The sequence below is a fragment of the Arvicola amphibius genome, chromosome 6, assembly GCF_903992535.2.
Source record: "Arvicola amphibius chromosome 6, mArvAmp1.2, whole genome shotgun sequence".
In the NCBI taxonomy this organism is placed as follows: Eukaryota; Metazoa; Chordata; class Mammalia; order Rodentia; family Cricetidae; genus Arvicola; species Arvicola amphibius.
In genome coordinates this window covers 154460785-154482273 of record NC_052052.2, presented here as the reverse complement: position 1 = coordinate 154482273, position 21489 = coordinate 154460785, and the positions used below count along the sequence as shown (strand labels likewise).

Sequence of the window (21489 nt, the reverse complement as noted above, 5' to 3'; positions counted from 1 at the left end):
GCAGTATAACAAAAGTAACCTTAAATTTGTATCAGTATAAAAAAATCCATACCAATGTAAAATATTTGAGACTAGTAGCTGTTGAAAAGTAGACTCAACAGTCTACTCTTCAATCTCATCATACTATATCCCCTTTTGTTCCTTCAGAAAGAGATCTTGAATCTAACTCCTTTGTCCAGTTTTTCCTGACCATGACCAATAGCAACTTATAACCAACCCCCTTAAATGATGATGAGCATCTGTAAATCATTGAATGACCAAAAGTTATTGGCTGTTCAGCTTTTTATTAAACCAATCCAAATGACAAATCTTCACAGTGTACAAAAAGATTATTCCACAACAGAGTAAGCTAAAGACTACATTCTCTGCTTACAGCAAAATAGAGGTTCATAGGAAAACACTCACTTTTCTCTTCACCTGGTGATCTCATCTCTAACTCAAGTGACTTTAGTTAAAGGGAATAAAAACTATTCTTCCAACCTTATGGGACATGATAAAAAATATACGCATATATATATATATATATGTGTGTGTGTGTGTGTGTGTGTGTGTGTGTATAAGGGTATATATTTTAAATTAACTTTCTGTAAGACAGAAGCTTAGATCTCAATTGCTGTACATTGTTCCTGTTTTCATTCTCTTCTTGTTTGCCCTTCTGCTACCTCTTTGAGAATGTAGAGATGAGAATAGCCCCCCAAGCTTATTTGACCACTTTGTCTCCAGTTGGTGGAACTCTCTGGGAAGGATTAGGAGGTATGACCCTATTGGAGGAGATGTGTTACTGGGGACAGGTTGTGAGGTTTCAAAAGACTCACATAATTCCCAGTGTGCTCTCTCTGCCTCGTCACTGTGGTCAGGATGGAGCTCTCAGCTGTCCCTGCCGTCATTCTTTGCTCTGCCGTCATGGACTCTGAGCCCTGAAACTGTAAGCCAAGCTAAATGCTATCTTATGTAATTACAGCAATAGAAAAGTAACTAAGACACTCTAAATTGCTTTTGTTCTGTTTTTGTTTTAAAATTATACTTCAGTTAAAATATTTTATACACAGGTTTTTTTTGTGTCTTTGATTTTTAAAGATTTGAAGATGGAATGTCTACAGGAGAGTCAAGAGTTAAATATGCAAAAATTAAGGACTTCAGAAGTCATACTTAATAAAGCGAAACAAAAAATGAGAGAACTTACAATTAACATCAGAATGAAAGAAGATCTGATCAAAGAGTTAATAAAAACAGGTAATGGTGTCTTGTTCTTGTATGAGAAAGAAAAGTACCTGAGATTGCCCTGATGTGGTGGCATGAAGCTCACAACTGCCCTCTGTACTTGGGTGTGTCTCGCCAGCATGTGCACAAGTTTGTGAGGCCAGGACTTGCCTTGGAATTGTTCTCAATAGTGGTAGCTCTATATAGATGAATTATGACATTTAGTATGTAGACCTAAAAGGAATATATTTATCTCACCTTTCTTTTCTTCCTTTAGAGCATAGGATTAAACCCAGGACCTAGCTGGACCTCACCTCTATAATCCTAGCAATTTAGAGGATGAGGAGGATGATTCCTGTGAGTTCAAGGACAATCTAGACTAGCTAGTGAATTCCAGGCCAGTCTGGGCTACAGAGTGACATCACTGTGAACTACAACAACAGCAATAACAAAACCAAAGAAAAACCAGCTTAGGTATTTGCATGCGCTGGGTAACTGTCCAGTAAGTTGTGCCTAACAATAATTTCCTTTCCTTTCCTTTCCTTTCCTTTCCTTTCCTTTCCTTTCCTTTCCTTTCCTTTCCTTTCCTTTCCTTTCCTTTTTCTTTCCTTTCCCCTTCCTTCCTTCCTTCCTTCCTTCCTTCCTTCCTTCCTTCCTTCTTCCTTCCTTTCTCCCTCCCTCCTGGGTTTCTCTGTGTTGTTAGGACAGTAGACCAGATTGGCCTTGAACTCACAGAAATCTGCTTGCTTCTGCCTCCGGAGTGTTGGGATTAAAGGCATGTGCCATCACTGCCCAGTTATTTTTTTTCAATAATGATTTTTAACTATTAGTCACCATTGACTCAAATAGTTCACTTTTAATTTTTTTTCTGTATTGGAGGTTAAAACTAGGACTTTGAGCACACCACACAAGTACTCTACCAGTGGGCTATATCCCCAGCCTTATTTATTATTAACATTAAATATTGTACTTTGGATATAGGTAATTTATTTCTCTGAAAATGTAAAGATTTGGTCTTAAGAGTTATTTTCTTTGATGAGCCAAGCTTTTATCTCTTGTCCTGTGTCTGACTTTTGTCAGGTTGGGGTGGACACACATTGTAAGGCAGGTTAGGTTTACCTTAAGGGCAACTCAGCCTCTTTGGTCTTTTTCTTCCCAGTAGTCTAAATGGTCAAACCTGACAACTTTGAACTTCAGTAAAGAATTGAAGGTGAAAGAGACACCATCATTTATTTCTAATTCCTATGCAAAATGACTCTGGTCTCATTTAAGGGAACTGAAGAAAATGTTTCCTTGTGTGGGAGTCAGGTGAAGAGCTGTGTGTGCTTGCAGTGGCCAGAGGGTAACCATGGGTGTTCTTCAGTGGCCAGAGGGCAACCAGGGGTGTTCTTCGGTGGCCAGAGGACAACTGTGGGTGTTCTTCGGTGGCCAGAGGACAACTGTGGGTGTTCTTCAGTGGCCAGAGGACAGCCATGGGTGTTCTTCAGTGGCCAGAGGACAACCGTGGGTGTTCTTCAGTGGCCAGAGGACAACTGTGGGTGTTCTTCAGTGGCCAGAGGACAGCCGTGGGTGTTCTGCAGTGGCCAGAGGACAGCTGTGGGTGTTCTTCAGTGGCCAGAGGACAGCCGTGGGTGTTCTTCAGTGGCCAGAGGACAACCGTGGGTGTTCTACAGTGGCCAGAGGACAGTGTGGGTGTTCTTCCGGCATTGTCTGCCTAGTTTTTGAGAGTCTCTTTCTGGTTGAAATAAACCAAGTAGGCTAGGCTAGGACAAGCATGTGCCTCTACGCCTTCTCTCATACATGGGTTCTGGCGATAGAGGTCCTCCTGGCAAATCCAGTACTTTTATCAACCACATAAATTATGCTGAGTCTCAAATCTGTTCCAACAAGAACATGGCTTCCCCGTTTCCATGTTCTTCCTTACAAGCCGTTGTCTAGCTATTGGTCCTTCCTTCTGCTTTCCAAAGTCTGCTTTGTCCCTCATTCTTAGTGACATTCATGCACCGTGTCACCCTCACTCCAGCGAGCACAGACATTTCATTAAGTTCAGCAGTGTTCCCTCAGATACCCCCTTAGGAGTGTGGGGAGCTGACCGAGGTTTGGGTTTCAGGATAGTAGTGCCTCTGCAAGTAGAGACAGTTATTACCTCCTGGAATAAATGAGCTTTAGGATGGGGTCTCACCCTGGAGCTCACTGAGCGCATGTGCTTTTGTAGCTGTGTACGTCTGTGAGTGCTTTAACAGAGAAGGCATCCAAGCTTGTATACAGGCGATCTTTTCCCTCATAGACAAAGATGATGTGGGGCTTCCCTAACTTTTAGTATTCTCAGTGAAGACCTTTCCCAAGCAACACCCATGCCAGTCATTAGTAATGACAGGGACATGGATACTGTATCTTATGTATTCCAATATGCTTTTTATGCCTTAGTGTCTTAGGAAATCAGTGTGTGTCTCTTCATTTTGAACAAGGTCTCGTTACGTAGACCCATGGAGATCTGCATGTCTCTGCCTCCCCAGTTATTTTAGTGATTGTCTGTTACTGTGAAGAGACACCATGACTAAGGCAGCTCAGAAGAGAGTGCTTAGTGGGGACTTAGAGTTCAGACGGTGAGTCCAGTACTGTTGTGCTGGGGAGTGTAGTAGCAGTTGGCACACATGGTGCTGAAGTAGTAGCTGAGTTCTTATCCCAGTTTACAAGCTCTGTGCAAACTGGGAAGAGTGAGGCTTATGAAACTTCAAAGCCCACCCCCAGTGACACCTCCTTCAATAAAGCCTCCCCTCTGAGTCCTTCCCAAACAGTTTCACCAGCTGCAAACCAAACATTCAAATATATGAGTCTATGACAGCATTCATTCAAACCTCCCCAGTGTATGCCTCACACCTCCACAGCGGTGCAGGGGGTAGAGGTGTGCACCTCACACCTCCACAGCGGTGCAGGGGGTAGAGGTGTGCACCTCACACCTCCACAGTGGTGCAGGGGGTAGAGGTGTGCACCTCACTCCTCCACAGCAATGTGTGTCTGGGGGGATAAAGGTGTGTACTTGGTCAGTGTGTCATAAATCCATAGCAGCTCAGCATCTTTTTATGAACAAATTTGCCCTATGATTTTTGATTAGTGGTTCATAAAATACTTTTTTAAATAATGAATTGACAACTATCTAAGGTTTGCTCAAGTCTGCAGTAGTCGTGTGTGGTTTCGGCCAACCTGCTAGTTGTATGTATTACTGTTATGTGCTCATAGAATTTTAGAGTGAGGGAGAAGCTATTTCACTGTTCATTTAGGTTAAGAACTCCACTTTATTAAACAAATACAAGCTATAAAGTATGTTGCATTGTTTCTGCTAATTTAAGCAGCAGCTGGGATTTTCCCCCCTTCCAGGCAGGGTTTCTCTATTTAACAGTCTTGGCTGTCCTAGAGCTTGCTTTGTAGACAAGGGTGTCCTCAAATTCACAGAGATTCCCCTGCCTCTGCCTCTGCCTTCCAAGCTCTGGGAGCTGGCAGTAAAGGCATGCGCCACCATGCTCAGCACACCACCGGGGATTTCCTGAGAACAGCAGAGGCGTTCGCGGAGCTGGAAAACACAGTTCAGGCTCAGAAAGGGGTCAACTCCAGGGATTGAGTTCATTCCCAGGACTGTAGAAAGAAGAGCCGACTCCTGAAGGTTAACCTCAGGCTCCACTTGCAGCACTGGACACACACACACACACACACATACACACGCAAAATAAATTATTATATGTAAATAAAAATTTAAAATAATTACTGTAATGAAATGAAGAATAGCTAGCTCTGTATTGAAGGATACTTTAAAAAATTAAATTAATTTATCTGTTGTGTGTCTGTACGTACATGCCACAGCATCGGTACAGAGAGTCTGTTCTTCTGTCATGTGGGTTCCCAGGATTGAACTCACTTTGTCAGGCTTGGCAGCAAGCGTCTTTATCTACTGAGCCATCTTGCTTGCCATAGATTAAAGCTTTCCTAATAGATATAACAGTCAACTGTATTGTGAACCTTATGTGGATCCTGATTAAAATAAACCAGTTAAAAAGACATAGTGAAGCTGGAAGTGCGGGTCTGAAGCAGCGGGCACTCATGCTGTGGTGGGATAGAGACTTTGTGGTTTTGTCTGCACTTTACACAGGTAGTTTGCAGGAATATAAATGGAATGACGTAATATCTGGGATCCAGCTGTGGTGGTGCACACCTTTAATCCTGGCACTCAGGAGGCAGGGACAGGTTGGTCTTTGTGAGTTTGAGACCAACCAGGACTATATAGCAAGATCTAGGCTACGCAGTGAGACCCTGTCTCAAAACAACAACAACAAAATAGTATCTAGGGTCCATATTGAGGCAAACCGAGGTGAAAATAGGCTTTACTGAAATAGCTGCTACCAATACTGATATCTTAAGTTTAAGCAATGGGATTCCATCTATTAGTCCTTTATTTTTAATATGTTAAAATAGTTCATAATAAAGTTTCCTTTTTTTCTGGAGACAGGTTCCTGGCTGTACTGAAACTTACTCTGCAGACCAGGCTGGCCTCAAACTTACAGGGATCCACCTGCCTCTGCCTCCCAAGTGCTGAGATTGAAGGCATTCGCCATCCCACCTGGCATAATAAAGTTTCTTAAGAAAAATATTTCGCCGGGCAGTGATGGCATATGCCTTTAATACTAGCACTTGGGAGACAGAGGTATGCAGATCACAGTGAGTTTGAGTCCAGCCTGGTCTACAAGACAAGTTCCAGGACAGCCATGGCTGTTTCGCAGAGAAACCCTGCCTTGAAGGGAAAAAAAAGCCTAACTGTTGTTTAAATTAGCAGAAAATATTTCATATTGTTTTTAACTTAAGAAGACGTCATGGACAGTAAAAAGCTAAAGTATCCTAACTAAGAAGAAAAGCCCCTCCTGGGAGCTTTTATTCTTTTAATGTGTGTGGATCTTTCACCAGCATGCGTGTGTGTGTCACATGTGTGCCTGGTACCCACAGAGGCCAGGAGAGGACATTGGATTCCCTGGAGCTGGAGCTTGGGTGCTGTGGGTGCTGGGAAATAAACTCAGGTCTTCAGGAAGAGCAGCCAGTCCTCTAACTGCTGAGCCACTTCTCTGGTCTTCTCATCTCTTAGATAAAGCTCCACACTAGCAAACCTCAGCTGCCAATTTGGAAGATAAAACAACTTGCTGGGTCTGAAGAGCCCTGGGTTTGCTTCCCAGCACTCACATGGGGCGGCTCATAAACCATTCCCCACTCCAGCTGCAGACGACTGGACAGCCTCTTCTGGCCCCAGTGGGTACCACACACACGGGCATCTACATATAAAAATACACACGTTCGTTCATACATAAAAATTGATCTCATTAAACATTATAACATTAAAACATAGAGGATAAACTAGTGAAAAGATCAGCCAGAACCGGATGAGGACCGTCAGGAAGAGGGCTGGAGGTCAAGCTGGGTGTTTAATGTTAGGCCTTAGCTGTAAACTGCGTCTCGTTTTAGAGTAGAGGGCTGGAGCTGTGGTTTGTAATTACTCTTCCTCCTGTGTTTTGGTGAAGGTAACAATGCCAAGTCTGTGAGCAGACAGTATTCTTTGAAGGTAACAAAACTGGAACATGAAGCTGAGCAAGCGAGAGTGGAGCTCACTGAAACCCGAAAGCAGCTGCAGGAGCTGGAGAGCAAAGATCTTTCTGATGTTGCTTTGAAGGTAAAATTGCAGAAGGAGTTCCGCAAGAAGATGGACGCTGCCAAGCTGAGAGTCCAGGTGAGTGGCTGACCTCTGACCTCGTTCGCCGGCCTTCCTTGGGTTTGCAACAGTCTCATGTTAGCCCTGGCTGTCCTGGGACTCACTATGGGGACCAGGCTGGCCTCAAACTCAGAGATCTGTTTGCCTGTTTTTCTGAGTGCTAGGCTTAAAGGCATGCACCACCATGGCTAGCCAAGCCACCCTTTCTTAACTCTTGATTCCTGCTGGGCTGAGGATGAAGCTCAGGGGTAGAGTCCTTATTTAGTGTGTGGGAGACCCTGATTTTGATCTCCAGCAGCACAAAAAGAAAACAAGTCTCAAGAGATTCCTGTGTTGAGAGAAATGGGATTCAGTTTTTAGTCCTCAGAGCTGTATGACATTTCCTTTTGCCTAGTGTGCCAATTATTTTATGTATTTACAGTCTGGATAGTCTATTTCTTTATTCTGTAAACATTAAATATTGGCATAAAATCATATATAGTAAGACATGACGGTAGCAGAAATTGTATTCTTTTCTGAAGGACAGAAGACTAACATTGACTGACACTTTGTAGACGGTTTTTAGGATCAGAACTGATTGCTTTAAAAGTAACCTTGTGTGCTGCAACTCAGGCTTCATTTCCAAGAGCTTTGGATTTGGCTACAACTCTAGGAAGAGTTCAAGCTGCTTTTCTGGGGTTAAGGTGTTGCTTGGAGAGCATGTGAATGCAGAGGGAACACACACACCTTATTCAGGAAGAGTATTCTGTACAGAAAGGTTTTTATGCAAGGGAGCCATTTCCAAGAACTTTGAAGATTCTAGAATGCCTCTTCCAGTTCTTTTTTTTATGTATTTTGTTTGCTTTGCGTTTTTGAGGCAGGATTTTACTATGTAGTCAAGACTGGCTTCCACACCATTGTCCTGCCTCAGCCTCTTGAGTGCTTGGATTAAAGGGGTATGTTACCATATCTAGTTTTTTAAAAATGTTATCTACTCTCTCCATATTGTAGAAACATATTTATATTGTCCGCATTTGTAGATAGAGTTGACTTATAATTAGGCTATTCAGAGCTCTATTACTAGGATGTTTAAGGTAGTACTAGAGACTTCAGAAGGAAGGGCTCCTTTGGACTGCTCACCTCTGCATCTCAGCAGTGGTAAATCCTGACATACCAGAGGGTATCTTGTTGAAAATAAAAATGACAGTTCCACTCCAAACCCACCCCCCCCCAAAAAAACCCAAGAAAACAAAAACAAAAAACCTAATAAAACTCTGAATAGGTGGAACTTACTTATTTTGCTTTTCCTGTTTTCTGCTGTATATTCTTTTTTACCCATGGTACTGAAAAGGAAAGAAAAAAGGAGCAACTGGACCTCAGAGAAGCACATCTGTTTAAGGAGGGCTGAAACAGAATGTGCCCTTTAGAAGGTCCTGTGCTCTGATGTGTGCAGCCACAGCTGAGGGGTGCGGTGCTGGCTGGTGTTGGGTTAAGACAAGGCTGTAGTAATCATCTGCTCACTGTCCTCAACGTGCCGTGCACAAGCCCGAGAGAAATAAGTATCTTTAATCACCGCCCTTGGCGGTGGAGGTTTTTCCATTACTCACAAAGAAAGAAAGTTAAGTGACTCATCTCAAGTTGCAGAATGTAATACTAGTTTTCAGTACTGTAGTGTGCATCTTAGAATATTGAAATATTAGTGTTTTTATTCCAACAAAACAGTTTGTTTCCATTTTAAAACTTAATTTTTAAAGTTGTGAAAATGTTATATTTTCAAAGAGAGCTATATTCTGCATTCACACTATAATACTGATACAGGTATACTTCTGAGCCTCTGTGGAATAAATGTGGAATACAGTGACAGCCTTACTTGATTTTTAAATAAGTTTGTTATGCTGTACACTAATATTTAATACTATATGAAAAACACTCATAATGCTAGCACTGTTAAGTTTTGTTATTATCGTAGTAACTGACAAAGCCAGCATAAGATTGCAATATACTGGTGGGAACTGTGTGCACAGTGTTAGTTCATGATTTGCAATGAAATACAGTCAGTCAGTGCACAACTTCCTTCATCAAGAAATCTTGCATGACCGAGAATGGCAGAAATAGTCTTTTCTAGGGAAGGTTCCCCAATTGACTATCCAACACCAGGTGGTCAACTCCAACATCATATACATACAAGTAACATTATACAGACTGAGCAGTTGCATTTATATGTTTAGGAATACACACACACACACACACACACACACACACACACGTAACAGCAATTAAAGAAGTACAGGCCATCAATTTGAGAGAGATCAGGGAGTATGCAGAGAAGGTGAGGGAGCGAAGGGAAAGGAGGAAATGATGTGATTATATTTTAATTTCAAGAACTATATATATGAAAAAGCCTTTAAGGAGCTGGTAAGATGGCACACTGCTATATTCCCAACATTCAGAGATCTGAGGATTGTAAGTTCAAGCCCAACCTGAACTCTTTTCTGTCTGACGTAAACAAGATGTCTTGCATGAAAATAATATTACCTTAGCCTAAAAGCATGCTTTGCAATGCAAGCCACAGTCTGACCAGTGCTGGTTCATAGACTGACTTGGAATAGCACTGCTGTAAGTTGTACTATTTCCATGAATATTTAAATCAGAACAAATTGTTTATATTAACAATCTTTTGCTATAATGAAGATAATAATTACTTATGATGTGTATAATTTATTAATAGCATTTATAATTTTGTTTGTTTGTTTATGAGATAGAGTCTTGCTTAGTAGCCTTGGGTATCCTGGAACTTGCTGTGTAGAACAGGCTGTATTTGAACTTGTGGTCGTCTTTCTGTTTTTGCCTTTTGAAGCTAAGATAGCCACCATCCCTATCCCCGGAGCTTCTCCCAGTGCCATGATACAAGTCTTATATGTGTCGTTTGTTTGACTGGGATTAACTTGTAGCATGCTGGCGTTTCATACTGCTATAAACAGTGGAAAACATGAGCATGTTTTAGTGCTGCTGACAGATAACTGTAGACGTGATGGCCTTTCAGGGCAGATGACCAATTCTAGTCAACTTCTTCAAAGATTGAGTGATTCAGGCTACAGTTGAATCAGAAAAATTGGAGTGGAATATTATGTAGTCATGTACAAAGCAGAAAGTTTTAGACCTCCAGGAGCCATAGAACAGAAAAGGGAGGGGCTCCATTTACAAGCATGTCTCCTTACATCTGATGAACATGCCACGAATAATTTGTGTCACAGGACAGGTAGATATAGAGTCTGGGGTAGCATAATTTTATTTATAAACTCAGTTTTGTGTTCTAATTTTTACCACATATATATCATGTTTGTGTGTGTTTGAAACAGTGCCTCAGTCTAGCCCAGGCTGGCCCTGGGGATTGTGATCATCCTGCCTCAGCCTTTTCAGTGCTGAGAGTATAGGTGTGAGCCCCTGTGCATGCATGCATGCATGCGTGTGTGTGTGTGTGTGTGAGAGAGAGAGAGAGAGAGAGAGAGAGAGAGAGAGAGAGAGAGAGGTATGTGGGGGAGAGAGAGAGACTGAATACACTGCAGGGGTTTGCAGACTATATTAAATAGAATACTTCATGCCATCTATATTTTAAATTAGTCTCATCATAAAAGCAAAAGAGGTGGTTTACTCTGATTGTCAACACAGGTTTCAGCTTTCTTCAGGTATCTGATGAAAGCACAGGGTTTTCTTCAATTACAGAGTTAGAAGTAAGAGATCCTAACTCAAAACGGTTTTAAAAGGAGTGTAGAAAGGTAAGCATGTGTTGATGAGCCTGTCCAAAATAAATGTAAATCCAAGACAATGGCCACCTTTACCACTGAGGGAAATTATTGTGTCATTAGGAGATGAGAGAAGTATGCGCTCTTACTCTGGGTTATTCCCTGCAGGTCTTACAGAAGAAGCAGCAGGATAGTAAGAAGCTAGCCTCACTGTCCATTCAGAATGAGAGGCGCGCCAGCGAGCTGGAGCAGAACGTGGATCACCTGAAGTACCAGAAAGTGCAGCTGCAGAGAAGGCTTCGTGAGGAGAGCGAGAAGAAGAAGCACCTGGATGCAGAGATTAAGAGAGACCAGCAAAAAATCAAAGTAATCCTGTCCATACTTCCTGCTTAGCATTGTATGAGATGGTGAAGGCTCAGGCCGAAGCCCAGGCTCATTCGGCTGCCCTGTGTAATGTCTCTGGCCTTGCCTGTGTTTCAGTGATGTCCTCTTTCCTGTAAAGCTCTTGGCCACATAGTAAAACCTGTTAATCAACTCTGAGGACTGCCTTGAAGGTTTTGACATCACAAGTTACAATGATAAAACTCAGATCTTTAAGGATGTCAAAAATGTAAGCTTATAAAGGTCACTTTCTACACGGTACCATTTGTAAAGGACTGCTCATTTTCCAAAGTGCTTTGCCGTACATTGTTCCTGCTGCTGGGTGGGAGAGTTCAGGTGGAGTGCTAGCATCCCCTTCAACGTGCGAGTTTGCCAGTCTGCATACCCGGTGTTCTATGGAGTGGATAGCTGGAAAGGAACATGGGCCAGCCTGCGATCTGGAGCCAGGCTGGCATTGTGTTCACTGCTAGCTTTCTCTGCTCCTGCACGAGGTGCATGGAGAAAATCATTAGCCCTCCCTGAGTTTGTTTCTTCTTAATTAAAGTTGCCTTCATCAGACTTAGCTCCAGGGACTCTGGAAAAGAAGTGGACAATCCTAAAAATACTTCCTAGCTCTGTGTGCCAGGCTCCGTTCTGTTGAAACAGCAAACAGAACCCAAGGTTGCAGCATAATTAGAAATGCCCAAGGTTTTTTTTAGTGACGACTTATTTCTAGAGTAGAGTCTCAGGAAACAAAAGACACCAGCGTCTGTTCCTGTAGCACCCAGCTTCCTCCATTGCCAGCACCCCAGATTAGATGTATTGTAACATGGGTTGTAATCTGCCTTCAGACCATTTCAAAGCCAACACAGAACCTAGTTATGGAACTTATGACATATTTGCCCATCCTAAATTTTTTTGGGGGGGTCTTTATTATCCCTCTCCATTTATTTAATATATCCTTTAGCGTTCAATTTGATCTTTTTTCAGTTTTTTAAAAATTGATATTTATTGAGCTCTACATTTTTCTTTGCTACCCTCCCTGCCTCTCCCCTCCCCACTTCAACTCTGTAACATGAAGGGCCAGGCCTGCTTGTTTGGGTTTCTGTCCCGCCCGGTACCCCACAACTGTTTAGCCCCAAAGAAAATCACACATAGGTCTCCATAAATTATAAACTGATTGGCCCATTAGCTCTAGCCTCTCACTGGCTAACTCTCACATCTTGATTAACCCATTTTTCTGATCTATGTTAGCCATATGGCTCAGTACCTTTTTTCAGTGGGGCAGATCACATCCTGCTGCTTCGGTGGTCTGGGCAGGAGTGGGAGGAATCAACTTCCTCCTTCTCAGAATTCTCCTGTTCTCATTACATCATTTCTACTTCCTGTCTGGTTTTCCCGCCTATATTTCCTGCCTGGCCAATCAGTGTTTTATTTATAACATGATTGACAGAATACAGACAATTCTCCTGCACTCTCCCAAGGTCCCCATGCTCCCAATTTACTCAGGAGATCTTGTCTTTTTCTACTTTCTACTTCCCATGTAGATTATATCTATGTAAGGCTCTCTTAGTGTCTGCTTTGTTCTCTAAGTTCTCTGGGGTTGTGGTTTGTAGGCTGGCTTTCTTTGCTTTATGTTTAAAAGCCACCTATGAGTGAGTACATGTGATAATTGTCTTTCTGTGTCTGGGTTACCTCACTCAAAATAATGTTTTCTAGCTCCATCCATTTTCCTGCAAAATTTAAGATGTTGGTTTTTGTTCTGCTGTGTAGTACTCCATTGTGTAAATGTACCACATTTTCCTTATTCATTCTTCAGTCAAGGGGCTTCTAGGTTGTCTCCAGGTTCTGGCTATGACTGACAAAGCTGCTATGAACATAGTTGAGCACATGTCCTTGTGACATGATTGAGCATCCTTTGGATATATACCCGAAAGTGGTATTGCTGGGTCTTGAGGAAGGTTGTTTCCTAATTTTATGAGAAATCGCCACACTGACATCCAAAGGGGTTGTACCAGCTTGCATTCCCACCAGCAATGCAGAAGTGTTTCCTTTTCTTCATAACCTCTCCAGCATAAGTTGTCATCAGTATTTCTGATTTTGGCCATTCTTACAGGTGTAAAATGGAATCTCAGAGTTGTTTTGATTTGCATTTCTCTGATGACTAAGGATGTTGAACATCCTTAAGTGTCTTTCAGCCATTTTAGATTCCTCTGCTGAGAGTTCTCTATTTAGGTCTGTACTCCATTTTTTTATTGGATTATGTGTTCTTTTGGTGTCCGATTTCTTGAGTTCTTTGTATATTTTGGAGATCAGACCTCTGTCTGATGTGGGGTTGGTGAAGATCTTTTCCCATTCTGTGGGCTGTCGTTTTGTCTTGTTGACCGTGTCCTTTGCTTTACAGAAGCTTTTCAGTTTCAGGAGGTCCCATTTATTATTTCTCTCAGTGTCTGTGCTGCTGGGGTTATATTTAGGAAGTGGTATCCTGTGCCAATGCATTCAAGTGTATTTCCCACTTTCTCTTCTATAAGGTTCAGTGTGTCTGGCTTTATGTTGAGGTCTTTGATCTTTGGATTTGAGTTTGTGCATGGTGATAGATATGGGCCTATTTTCATTCTTCTACATGTTGATAACCAGTTATGCTGCACCACTTGTTAAATATACTTTTTTCCATTTGATATTTTTTGCTTCTTTGTCAAAAATCAGATGTTTGAAGATGTGTCAATTGATATCTGGGTCTTCTATTCGGTTCCATTGGTCCTCCTGTCTGTTCTTATGCCAATAGCAGGCTGTTTGCAGTACTGTGGCTCTGTAGTAGAGTTTGAAGTCAGGGATTGTGATGCCTCCAGAAGTTCTTTTATTGTACAGGATTGTTTTGGCTATCCTGGGTTTTTTGCTTTTCCATATGAAGTTGGGTACCATTCTTTCGAGGTCTTTGAAGAATTTTGCTGGGATTTTGATTGGCATTGCATTGAATTTGTCCATCCTAAATTTTTTATTATAATTTTTTTATTGGGATATAATTTCTTTACCATACAATGGGCTTTGATATATTGTTAAATTTTATTTTTATTGTAATTTTTAAATTTTCATTTTTGCACTTATTTTTGTGTGTGTGTGTGTGTGTGTGTAGGTGCCACACAGTGCATGTGTGGACGTCAGAGGACGAGGTGCAGGAGTCCGTCCTTCCCTTCCACTCTCCTCACGTCTGAGGAGTCTGTGAGTCAAACTCTTGTCGTCGGGCTTGGTGACAAGCGCCTTGCCTACTGAGCCAGCTTGGTAGCCCTGTCAATTTTCATGAAGTATGACAAAATATATGTAATATAAGACTTACCATCTGACCCTTATAAATGCTTAATTATGTAGCATTAATTCTATTCACAGTGAGGTGCAGCCATGTTGTTTTTTAAACATTGTCAAGACTTCAAAGAGAAACTCCGTAACTGTTAATAGCAATTTCCTGTCCCCCTTTCCTCCAGCTCCTCCAGCTCCTGATAAGCTCTGATGGATCTTGTCTCTGTGAATCTGCATTTTCATGTATTTCTTGTACATGGGATGATCCGTCCCTTGGCATTCGTTGGTGCTGTAGGACCTGTTGGAGCCTCACCCTCCTCACTGTGGCACTGGGCGCAGTGCGTATTTGCCAGCTGTGTGTGTGCCCACTCCTGAGGCTGAGACTGGGTGGCTTCTCATCAGTTTGAAGCCAGCCTGGGCAAACAGCAAGACCATTGCCCCTCTCCCAACAGGGTTTCTCTCTGTAGACCAGGCTGGCCTTGAACTCAGAGATCCACCTGCCTTTGCCTCCTAAGGGCTGGGATTAGAGGCGTGTGCCACTGTGTCCGGCCTGTTTATTCGTTTCACTTTTACCCCTCAGTGGATGCTGAGGTTGGACTTTGTAGTTGTTGTTCATAAGAACGCTGATGTGGTATTGTTGCCTTTTAAATTTACAAGTGTTTAAAGTTCCTTTAGCTTTCTGAGGAGCTGCCAGTGGCTGCGTTTCTATAGCAACAGCAGCATCCTTTTGCATTCCTACTAGCAACACAGAGTAGATTTTATTATAACATTCTCTGGCCTCAAACTCACAGAGCTCTGCCTGCCTTTGCCTCCCGAGTGCTGGGATTAAAGGTGTGCGCCACCACAATCTGGCTCTTTTTATTTTTTCTTATACATCACATCCCAAGTGTAGTTTCTTCTCTCTCCACTCCTTCAGCTTCCTCCCCCCACCACACCTCCCCTCTCCCCCAGATCCACTCCTCCATTTCCCTTCAGAAAAGAGTGGGTCTCTCAAGGATATCAAACAAATCTAGCATAGCAAGTTACAGTAAGACCAGGCACATCCCCTCTCATTTAGGCTTTATGAGGAAAAGGGTCCCAAAAGCAGGCAAAAGAGTCAGAGACAGTCTCCACTTCCACTGTTGGGCGTCCCACAAGAACACCAAGCTACACAACCATAATGTATATACAGAGGACTTAGCTCAGACCCATGCAGGCTCCATGTTCTGGTCTCTGCGAGTCCCTGAGAGCCCTGCTTAGTTGAATTTGTGGACCATATTCTTCTGTCCTTGACTCCTCTGGCTCCTACAGTCTGTCCTCTCCCTCGTTTACAGGGTTCCCCTGGCTCTGCCTAATGTTTGCTTGTGGATTCCTGCATCTGCTCACATCAGCTGCTGGATAAAGCCTCTCTGATAATGACTGGGCTAGGCGCCAGTCCATGAGCATAGCAGGATATCATTAGGAATCATTTTATTGACTTTGTCAGCCGTGTTTGGTGCTCTCCCAGGTCTCTGGGCTGTCCAGCCTCTGGCTCCTGGCCCTCCAGGAACTCTCAGGCATGGGCTCCCTCTTGTGGTCTGGGCCTCATATTGGACCATTGTTGGCCTCTTCCATAAGTTTTGCACCACATTTACCCCAGCAGGAAAGCTGTAGTTTGGAGGTTTTGTGGGTGGTAGTCCCCCCACCAGAAGCCTTGCCTGGTTACAGAAGGTGGCCGGTTCAGGCTCCACATCTCCCATTCCCAGGAGTCTTCACTAGGGTCAGCCTCACAGATTCCAGGGACTTTCCACTGCTCTAGGTTCCACATTGCTCTCCTAATGCCTCCCCAGTTCAAATCATCTCTTCCCGTACTCTCTTCCTCCATCCCCTAACCCCGGCCTAATCCCTCCTGTTCCCATTCCCACCTGCCTCACCCACCCTTGATATCTATTCTGTTTCCCCTTCCCAGGGAGATCCACACATCCCCTCTTGAGCCCTCCTTGTTATTTAGCCTCTCTGGGTCTATAGCATGGATATCCTTTACTTTACAGCCAATATCCACATATAAGTGAGTACATACCATGTCTTTCTGGGTCTGGGTTACTTCACTTAGGATGATCTTTTCTAGTTCCATCCATTTGCTTGCAAATTTTGTTATTTTTTTAGCAGCTAAGCAATACTTCATTGTGTAAATGTACTACATTTTATCTGTTCGTCATCTGAGGGGCATCCATGTTGTTTCTAGTCTCTGACTCTTATTAATAAAGCTGCTATGGACACACTTGAGTTAGTGAGTATCCCCACTATAGGATGGAGCATCCTTTTGGGTATACTCCCAAGAGTGGTATAGCTGGGTCTATGAATAGATTCATTCCCAGGATTCTCAGGAACTGCCATACTGATTTTCATAGTGGCTGTACAAGTTTACACTCCCACCAGCCATGGAGGAGTGTTCTCTTGCTCCTCATCCTGTTTAGCATGAGCTGTCACTTGTGTCTTTGAACTTAACCATCCTGACAAATGTAAGATGGAATCTCAGAGTTGTTTTGATTTGCATTTCCTTGGTGGCTAAGGATATTGAACATTTCTTTGTTTCTCAGTCATTTGAGAATCTTCTGTTGAGAATTCTGTTTAAATCTGTACTCCATTATCTGGTTTGTTGATGTCTAGTTTCTTGAGTTCTTTACATATATTGGGTAGTAGCACTCTGTCAGATGTGGGGTTGGTGAATATGACATTTTCCCACATGGATCTACTATATTTGGATGTCTCCTGCTTCCCCCTGCTATCCCTTTACCCCATCTCACTCCCGTTAATCCCTTTCTCTTCTAATCCCACTTCACTCCCCTTCATTTTCCTTTCTTTTATTTTTATTTATTTTTTCCTGTTGCCTACTGCTCATTTGAGTTGTGTACAGGAGTGTGTATTTATTACCAGTGGCTATACCACTGCAGAGAGTGTTCTCCCTCCCCTGTCAACTGCTCTTAAATCCTTGTTGGGGGTAGGGGACCCATGAATCCCACCCCTTTCCGTGGCAGGGTGTTGAAAGGCCCAGTCATATGGGGTATAATGCTATTCTTTTTTTCTATTTTGAGGCAAGGTCTCATATAGTTCAGCCTGGCCTCCAACTCACTATATAACCAAAGATGGCCCAAAGATGGCCTTGATTAACATCCGATCATACAGGCTTCTCTCCCTGCGTGCTGGGATTCCAAGCTTGCACAGCCATGCCCCGTTTATGTGCTGCTGGGGACTGAACCCAGGACTTCTGCCTCCTAGACAGGACTTGTACCAGTTGAGCTGCGCCCTCATCACATCCCTGAAATGTTTTTGAGGCACAGCAGCTTTAAATTCTGAAGTGCACTTTATGTGTTGCTTTTGATGCCAAGTCCAAGGCCATGGAGAACTTAGCCTGTATTTGCTCACAGAAGCTGTATGGTTACAGCATACAACCATACAGCTTCTACAGTCAGCTTGTTCGTCTGTCTGGTGCTGGTTTTCATAGATGATGTGACTCACGGGCCTGGCTTCATTCTTTCGCCTGTAGTTCTAGTTGTACCAGTGCCATCCATTGAGGGCGCTATTCTTTCTTCCTGACGGAACTGACAAGGGTGTTATCAAAACTAAGTTTGGGTTGGGAAATGGGGGACATGGGTTAAAGGGTACAAAGCTAGAAGAGTGAGTCCAGACTTCTAATGGGCAGATTACTGACGACAGCTAACAGTGTATTTAAAGAAAGCTGGATCTAATGACTCAGGCTTGGAATTCCCACATTCAAGGGGCTGAGGCAGGAGGATTGCAAGTTCAAGGTCAAAATTGGCTACAGCTTGAGATCCTGCCTCCAAAAGCTTAGCCCTTGGACTACAGTGATTGGGGAGAGTGAAGGAGCAAGGTAGCCCAGCATCCTCAATCCTGGGTCCCAGGGCTAGGGAGGGGCAGAAGACCACACTCAGGGTGAGCATCAGAACAGAGGGGAACCCAAGGGAGAAGTACAAAGAAGGGATGTGAGACAGTGACACAGCTAAAGGTGGAAGGCAGAGGCCAGACTCCCAGGATAGCCCAGCACCTGGGAGGTAACAGCCTATCAGAAGAGGGGAGTGAACAGGGCAAACCCATCTGGTCTGCTGAATGCAGTTAGAGATTAGTGGGGGGTGAGCATTAGGAGAGAGAATCCCTGGCTGTGCTAGGTGCTGGCCCTGACTGTGAGCGCGGGTACTGGGTCCCTAGTATAGCCTAGCATGGGTTCTGCGCCTGTCTGTGGGCCTCTGGGCTCTCTAGTTTAGGTCACATCCTCACCTCATGGAAGACTGTGTGGTTGAAAGTTTCCCTCTTTAGTTAGAGATATTCTCCAGCTTAGATCTCAAAATACAGCCCTGTGACATTTGTTTTGGATTTTCGGAGTGAGACATCCCAGGAGGGACCGTTGCCTCTAACCTGCTTAGCTGCCAATCCACTGCTTGCCCATGCTGTTTGAGTGCTGAGAAGAGAGGGTTTTCCTTGCTTCCTTCAGTCTGCCAGTGTAGTCTGCAGCAAACACCTCATCTCCCTCCCCCCTCACTCCCTTCCTCCCCCTCCTTTCTTCCTCCTCCCTCCACACCCTCCATCTTATAGAACTGCCTGTGCAGTTTCTGAGGCTTGCCTTCTGTCCTGCTCTGTCGTTCTGTAGGCTGTGGTTGTCCTTAACCATCAGGGACAGGCCCTCTAGGACAGACTCCCCACTTTTCTCCTCTCTTCTGTTTTTCAAACTTCCCTTTCTTTGTTGCTGAAATTGGTGTTTGCCATTGCCTGCCACCTTGGAGGGCAGCTGCTACCTGGAGCAGGTTCTAGAGGGCAGCCTGAGAGTGGGTGTTACTGCTGTCTTCTGGAATGTCGGTTGCCAGTTTGTAGTGTTTCTAATTCTGTCTCTGTTGTAAGCAACTCAGGGTCTTGGTTTCTGTTCTTCCGTCCATATAAGGATCAGGCCTGCCTGTCAGACTGTGCTTTGGGGGTTTCATGTAACACAGGCCAAGGCTTACCTCAGGCGTAGTGCTGTCTAAATCTATGCTATAACATGCTGAAATGCAACTCTACCTACAACTTAAACTCTTACACTCTGCAGTAATTGTTCAGTGTAGATATTCCAGGAAACGAAACGATTGCTCTGAGTGTAGTAAGATTATATTCTTTCCTGTAAAACAAAGAACCATGCTCAGTCCAAAAGGATACCTTGGCATTTGTTTGGAGGTAACTTTGTCCACTTTATACTTGTCTGAACCATTTCCAGAGCATAGAATGGCTTGTTCACAGGCTCCTCTCCCCTGTTTTGTCTTAGCTGCACTGGACTGGGAACTGAGGGTCTTTTATGGATGAGGCTTGCACTGGGCACCTGAGCATCCCTGTGATGAAGATTTGTGTGTCTCTGTCACTCAGGCTGGCCTACAACATGTGCTCCTGTCCCAGCCTCCAGAGTGCTTTGGTTACAGTCATAGACACCATACCGAGCTTTTGCAAAGAAATAAGAGAGAATGTCTAAAATTATGGGTTGTGCTGTGATGCTGGGCTTTATTACTTATACCCACCTGTTTCCTTCTTACATGGAGGTTACAGTAGTCCCGTTTCCATGCTGTCTCTGTGAGGGACAAATGTAGCAAGCTTTCTTGTTGGACTGTCTTTGGACCGCCATACCAAAAGTAACGACATAGAGACTTGGATTTAATTATGAAAACTTAGTCTTTACCTTAGGCTTGCCCCCAATAGCTCTTATAACTTAATCTGCATTCTACCAAGTGATGTTATTACCTCTTCTGTGTGTTCAACTTGTTCTGCATCTCTTGGTATCTTCTGCATGCCTGGATTCTTCTCAGTTTTTCTCTGCCTGGAAGTCCTGCCTGTGCCTCTTGCCTAGATACTGGCCATTCAGCTTTGTAGACAAGTTTCTGTCCCACCTGGCCCCACAGCAGTTCAGTCCCAAAGAAACACACAGAGGCTTGTATTAATTATAAACTGTTTGGGATGTTAGCTCATGCTTATTATTGACTAGCTCTTAGAACTTAAATTAACCCATAATTCTTGTCTATGTTTAGCCACATGGCTTGGTACCTTTCCTTAATAAGGCATTCTCATCTTGCTTCCTCTGGGCCTGGGTGGTGACTGACTCTGCCTTTCCCCTTCCCAGAACTCTCTTAGTCTGGTTGCCCTGCCTATACTTTCTGCCTGGCTACTGGCCAGTAAGTGTTTTATTAAACCATTATGAGTGACAAATCTTTACCATGTACAAGCATTATCCCATGGCATTTCCCCTCTTTTCTTTTCAAAACAAGAACTCTGAATCTGATCTCCTTAGTTTAGATTTTTTTCCTGATTATTAATCATAACAACTTGTTACCAACATACTAAATAAAGACAAACATTCATAATCCATTTTTTGGGAATGTGAGCCTAATTTTCTAGGCTACTTCCTGTTGACTGGGGGCACTGATAATCTTATGGGGACCCAAAGAAAATTTAGGATTATGGTCAAGTCCTGACTGGAGTATTCTGTGAGGCTGAATCATCTCAGCTAGCAGTCCTGAAACTTGTTCTGGTTGTAGAACTCAGAGGAAACAGCAACACAGGTGCTCTGAGATGTTGGATCATCTGGGACATCTGTTCCTATTGGAGACTTTTCAGGTGTTCTTCCTTAATCAAACCTGATTTTTCTTAATGCGGAATGAATCCACAGCCTCTCATTTCCTGTGAAAACAAAAGCAAAACCTCTTTCCCAAAGTAGCATATCTTTTGACTTATATTTTGAAGTCAAGATATTTTTAAAATATGTATGTTGGTTTAACCCAGCAGCATTTATAATCAAATGTCTTTTAGCAGCTGTTGCTCCTTCCTCAGCAGTCAAACAATTCAAAAACAACACAATAACATACAGTATCCAGATTCTCTGTGTATTTTCCATCTTTATGTGGCTTAAAAAAAACCCTCTATTTCTTTTTCTTTTTTGGTTATTTGAGACAGGGTTTCTCTGTGTTTCTTTGACTGTCCTGGATCTCATTCTGTAGACCAGGCTGGCCTCTAACTCACAGAGATCCACTTGCCTCTGCCTCCCCAGAGCTAGGATTAAAGGTGTGCACCACCATGCCCAGCCTAGCTCTTACAGTTTAAATTAAGCCATACTCCTTATTTAAGCTCTGCCACGTGGTGTTACCCTTATTAGGATGGCACATTCATCTCCTGCTCCCT

General features: G+C 43.3%; 1 protein-coding gene across 1 annotated transcript in view; it reads left to right on the top strand.

The window, feature by feature from the left end:
* The window catches only part of Kif27 (kinesin family member 27), a 75113-nt gene that overhangs the window by 33037 nt on the left and 20587 nt on the right, over nucleotides 1–21489 (top strand). The window contains exons 8-10 of the mRNA XM_038333721.1: nucleotides 1078–1233; nucleotides 6759–6964; nucleotides 10837–11034. Of these exons, the coding sequence (XP_038189649.1) occupies nucleotides 1078–1233; nucleotides 6759–6964; nucleotides 10837–11034 (560 nt within the window). The remainder of the gene's footprint in view (nucleotides 1–1077; nucleotides 1234–6758; nucleotides 6965–10836; nucleotides 11035–21489) is intronic.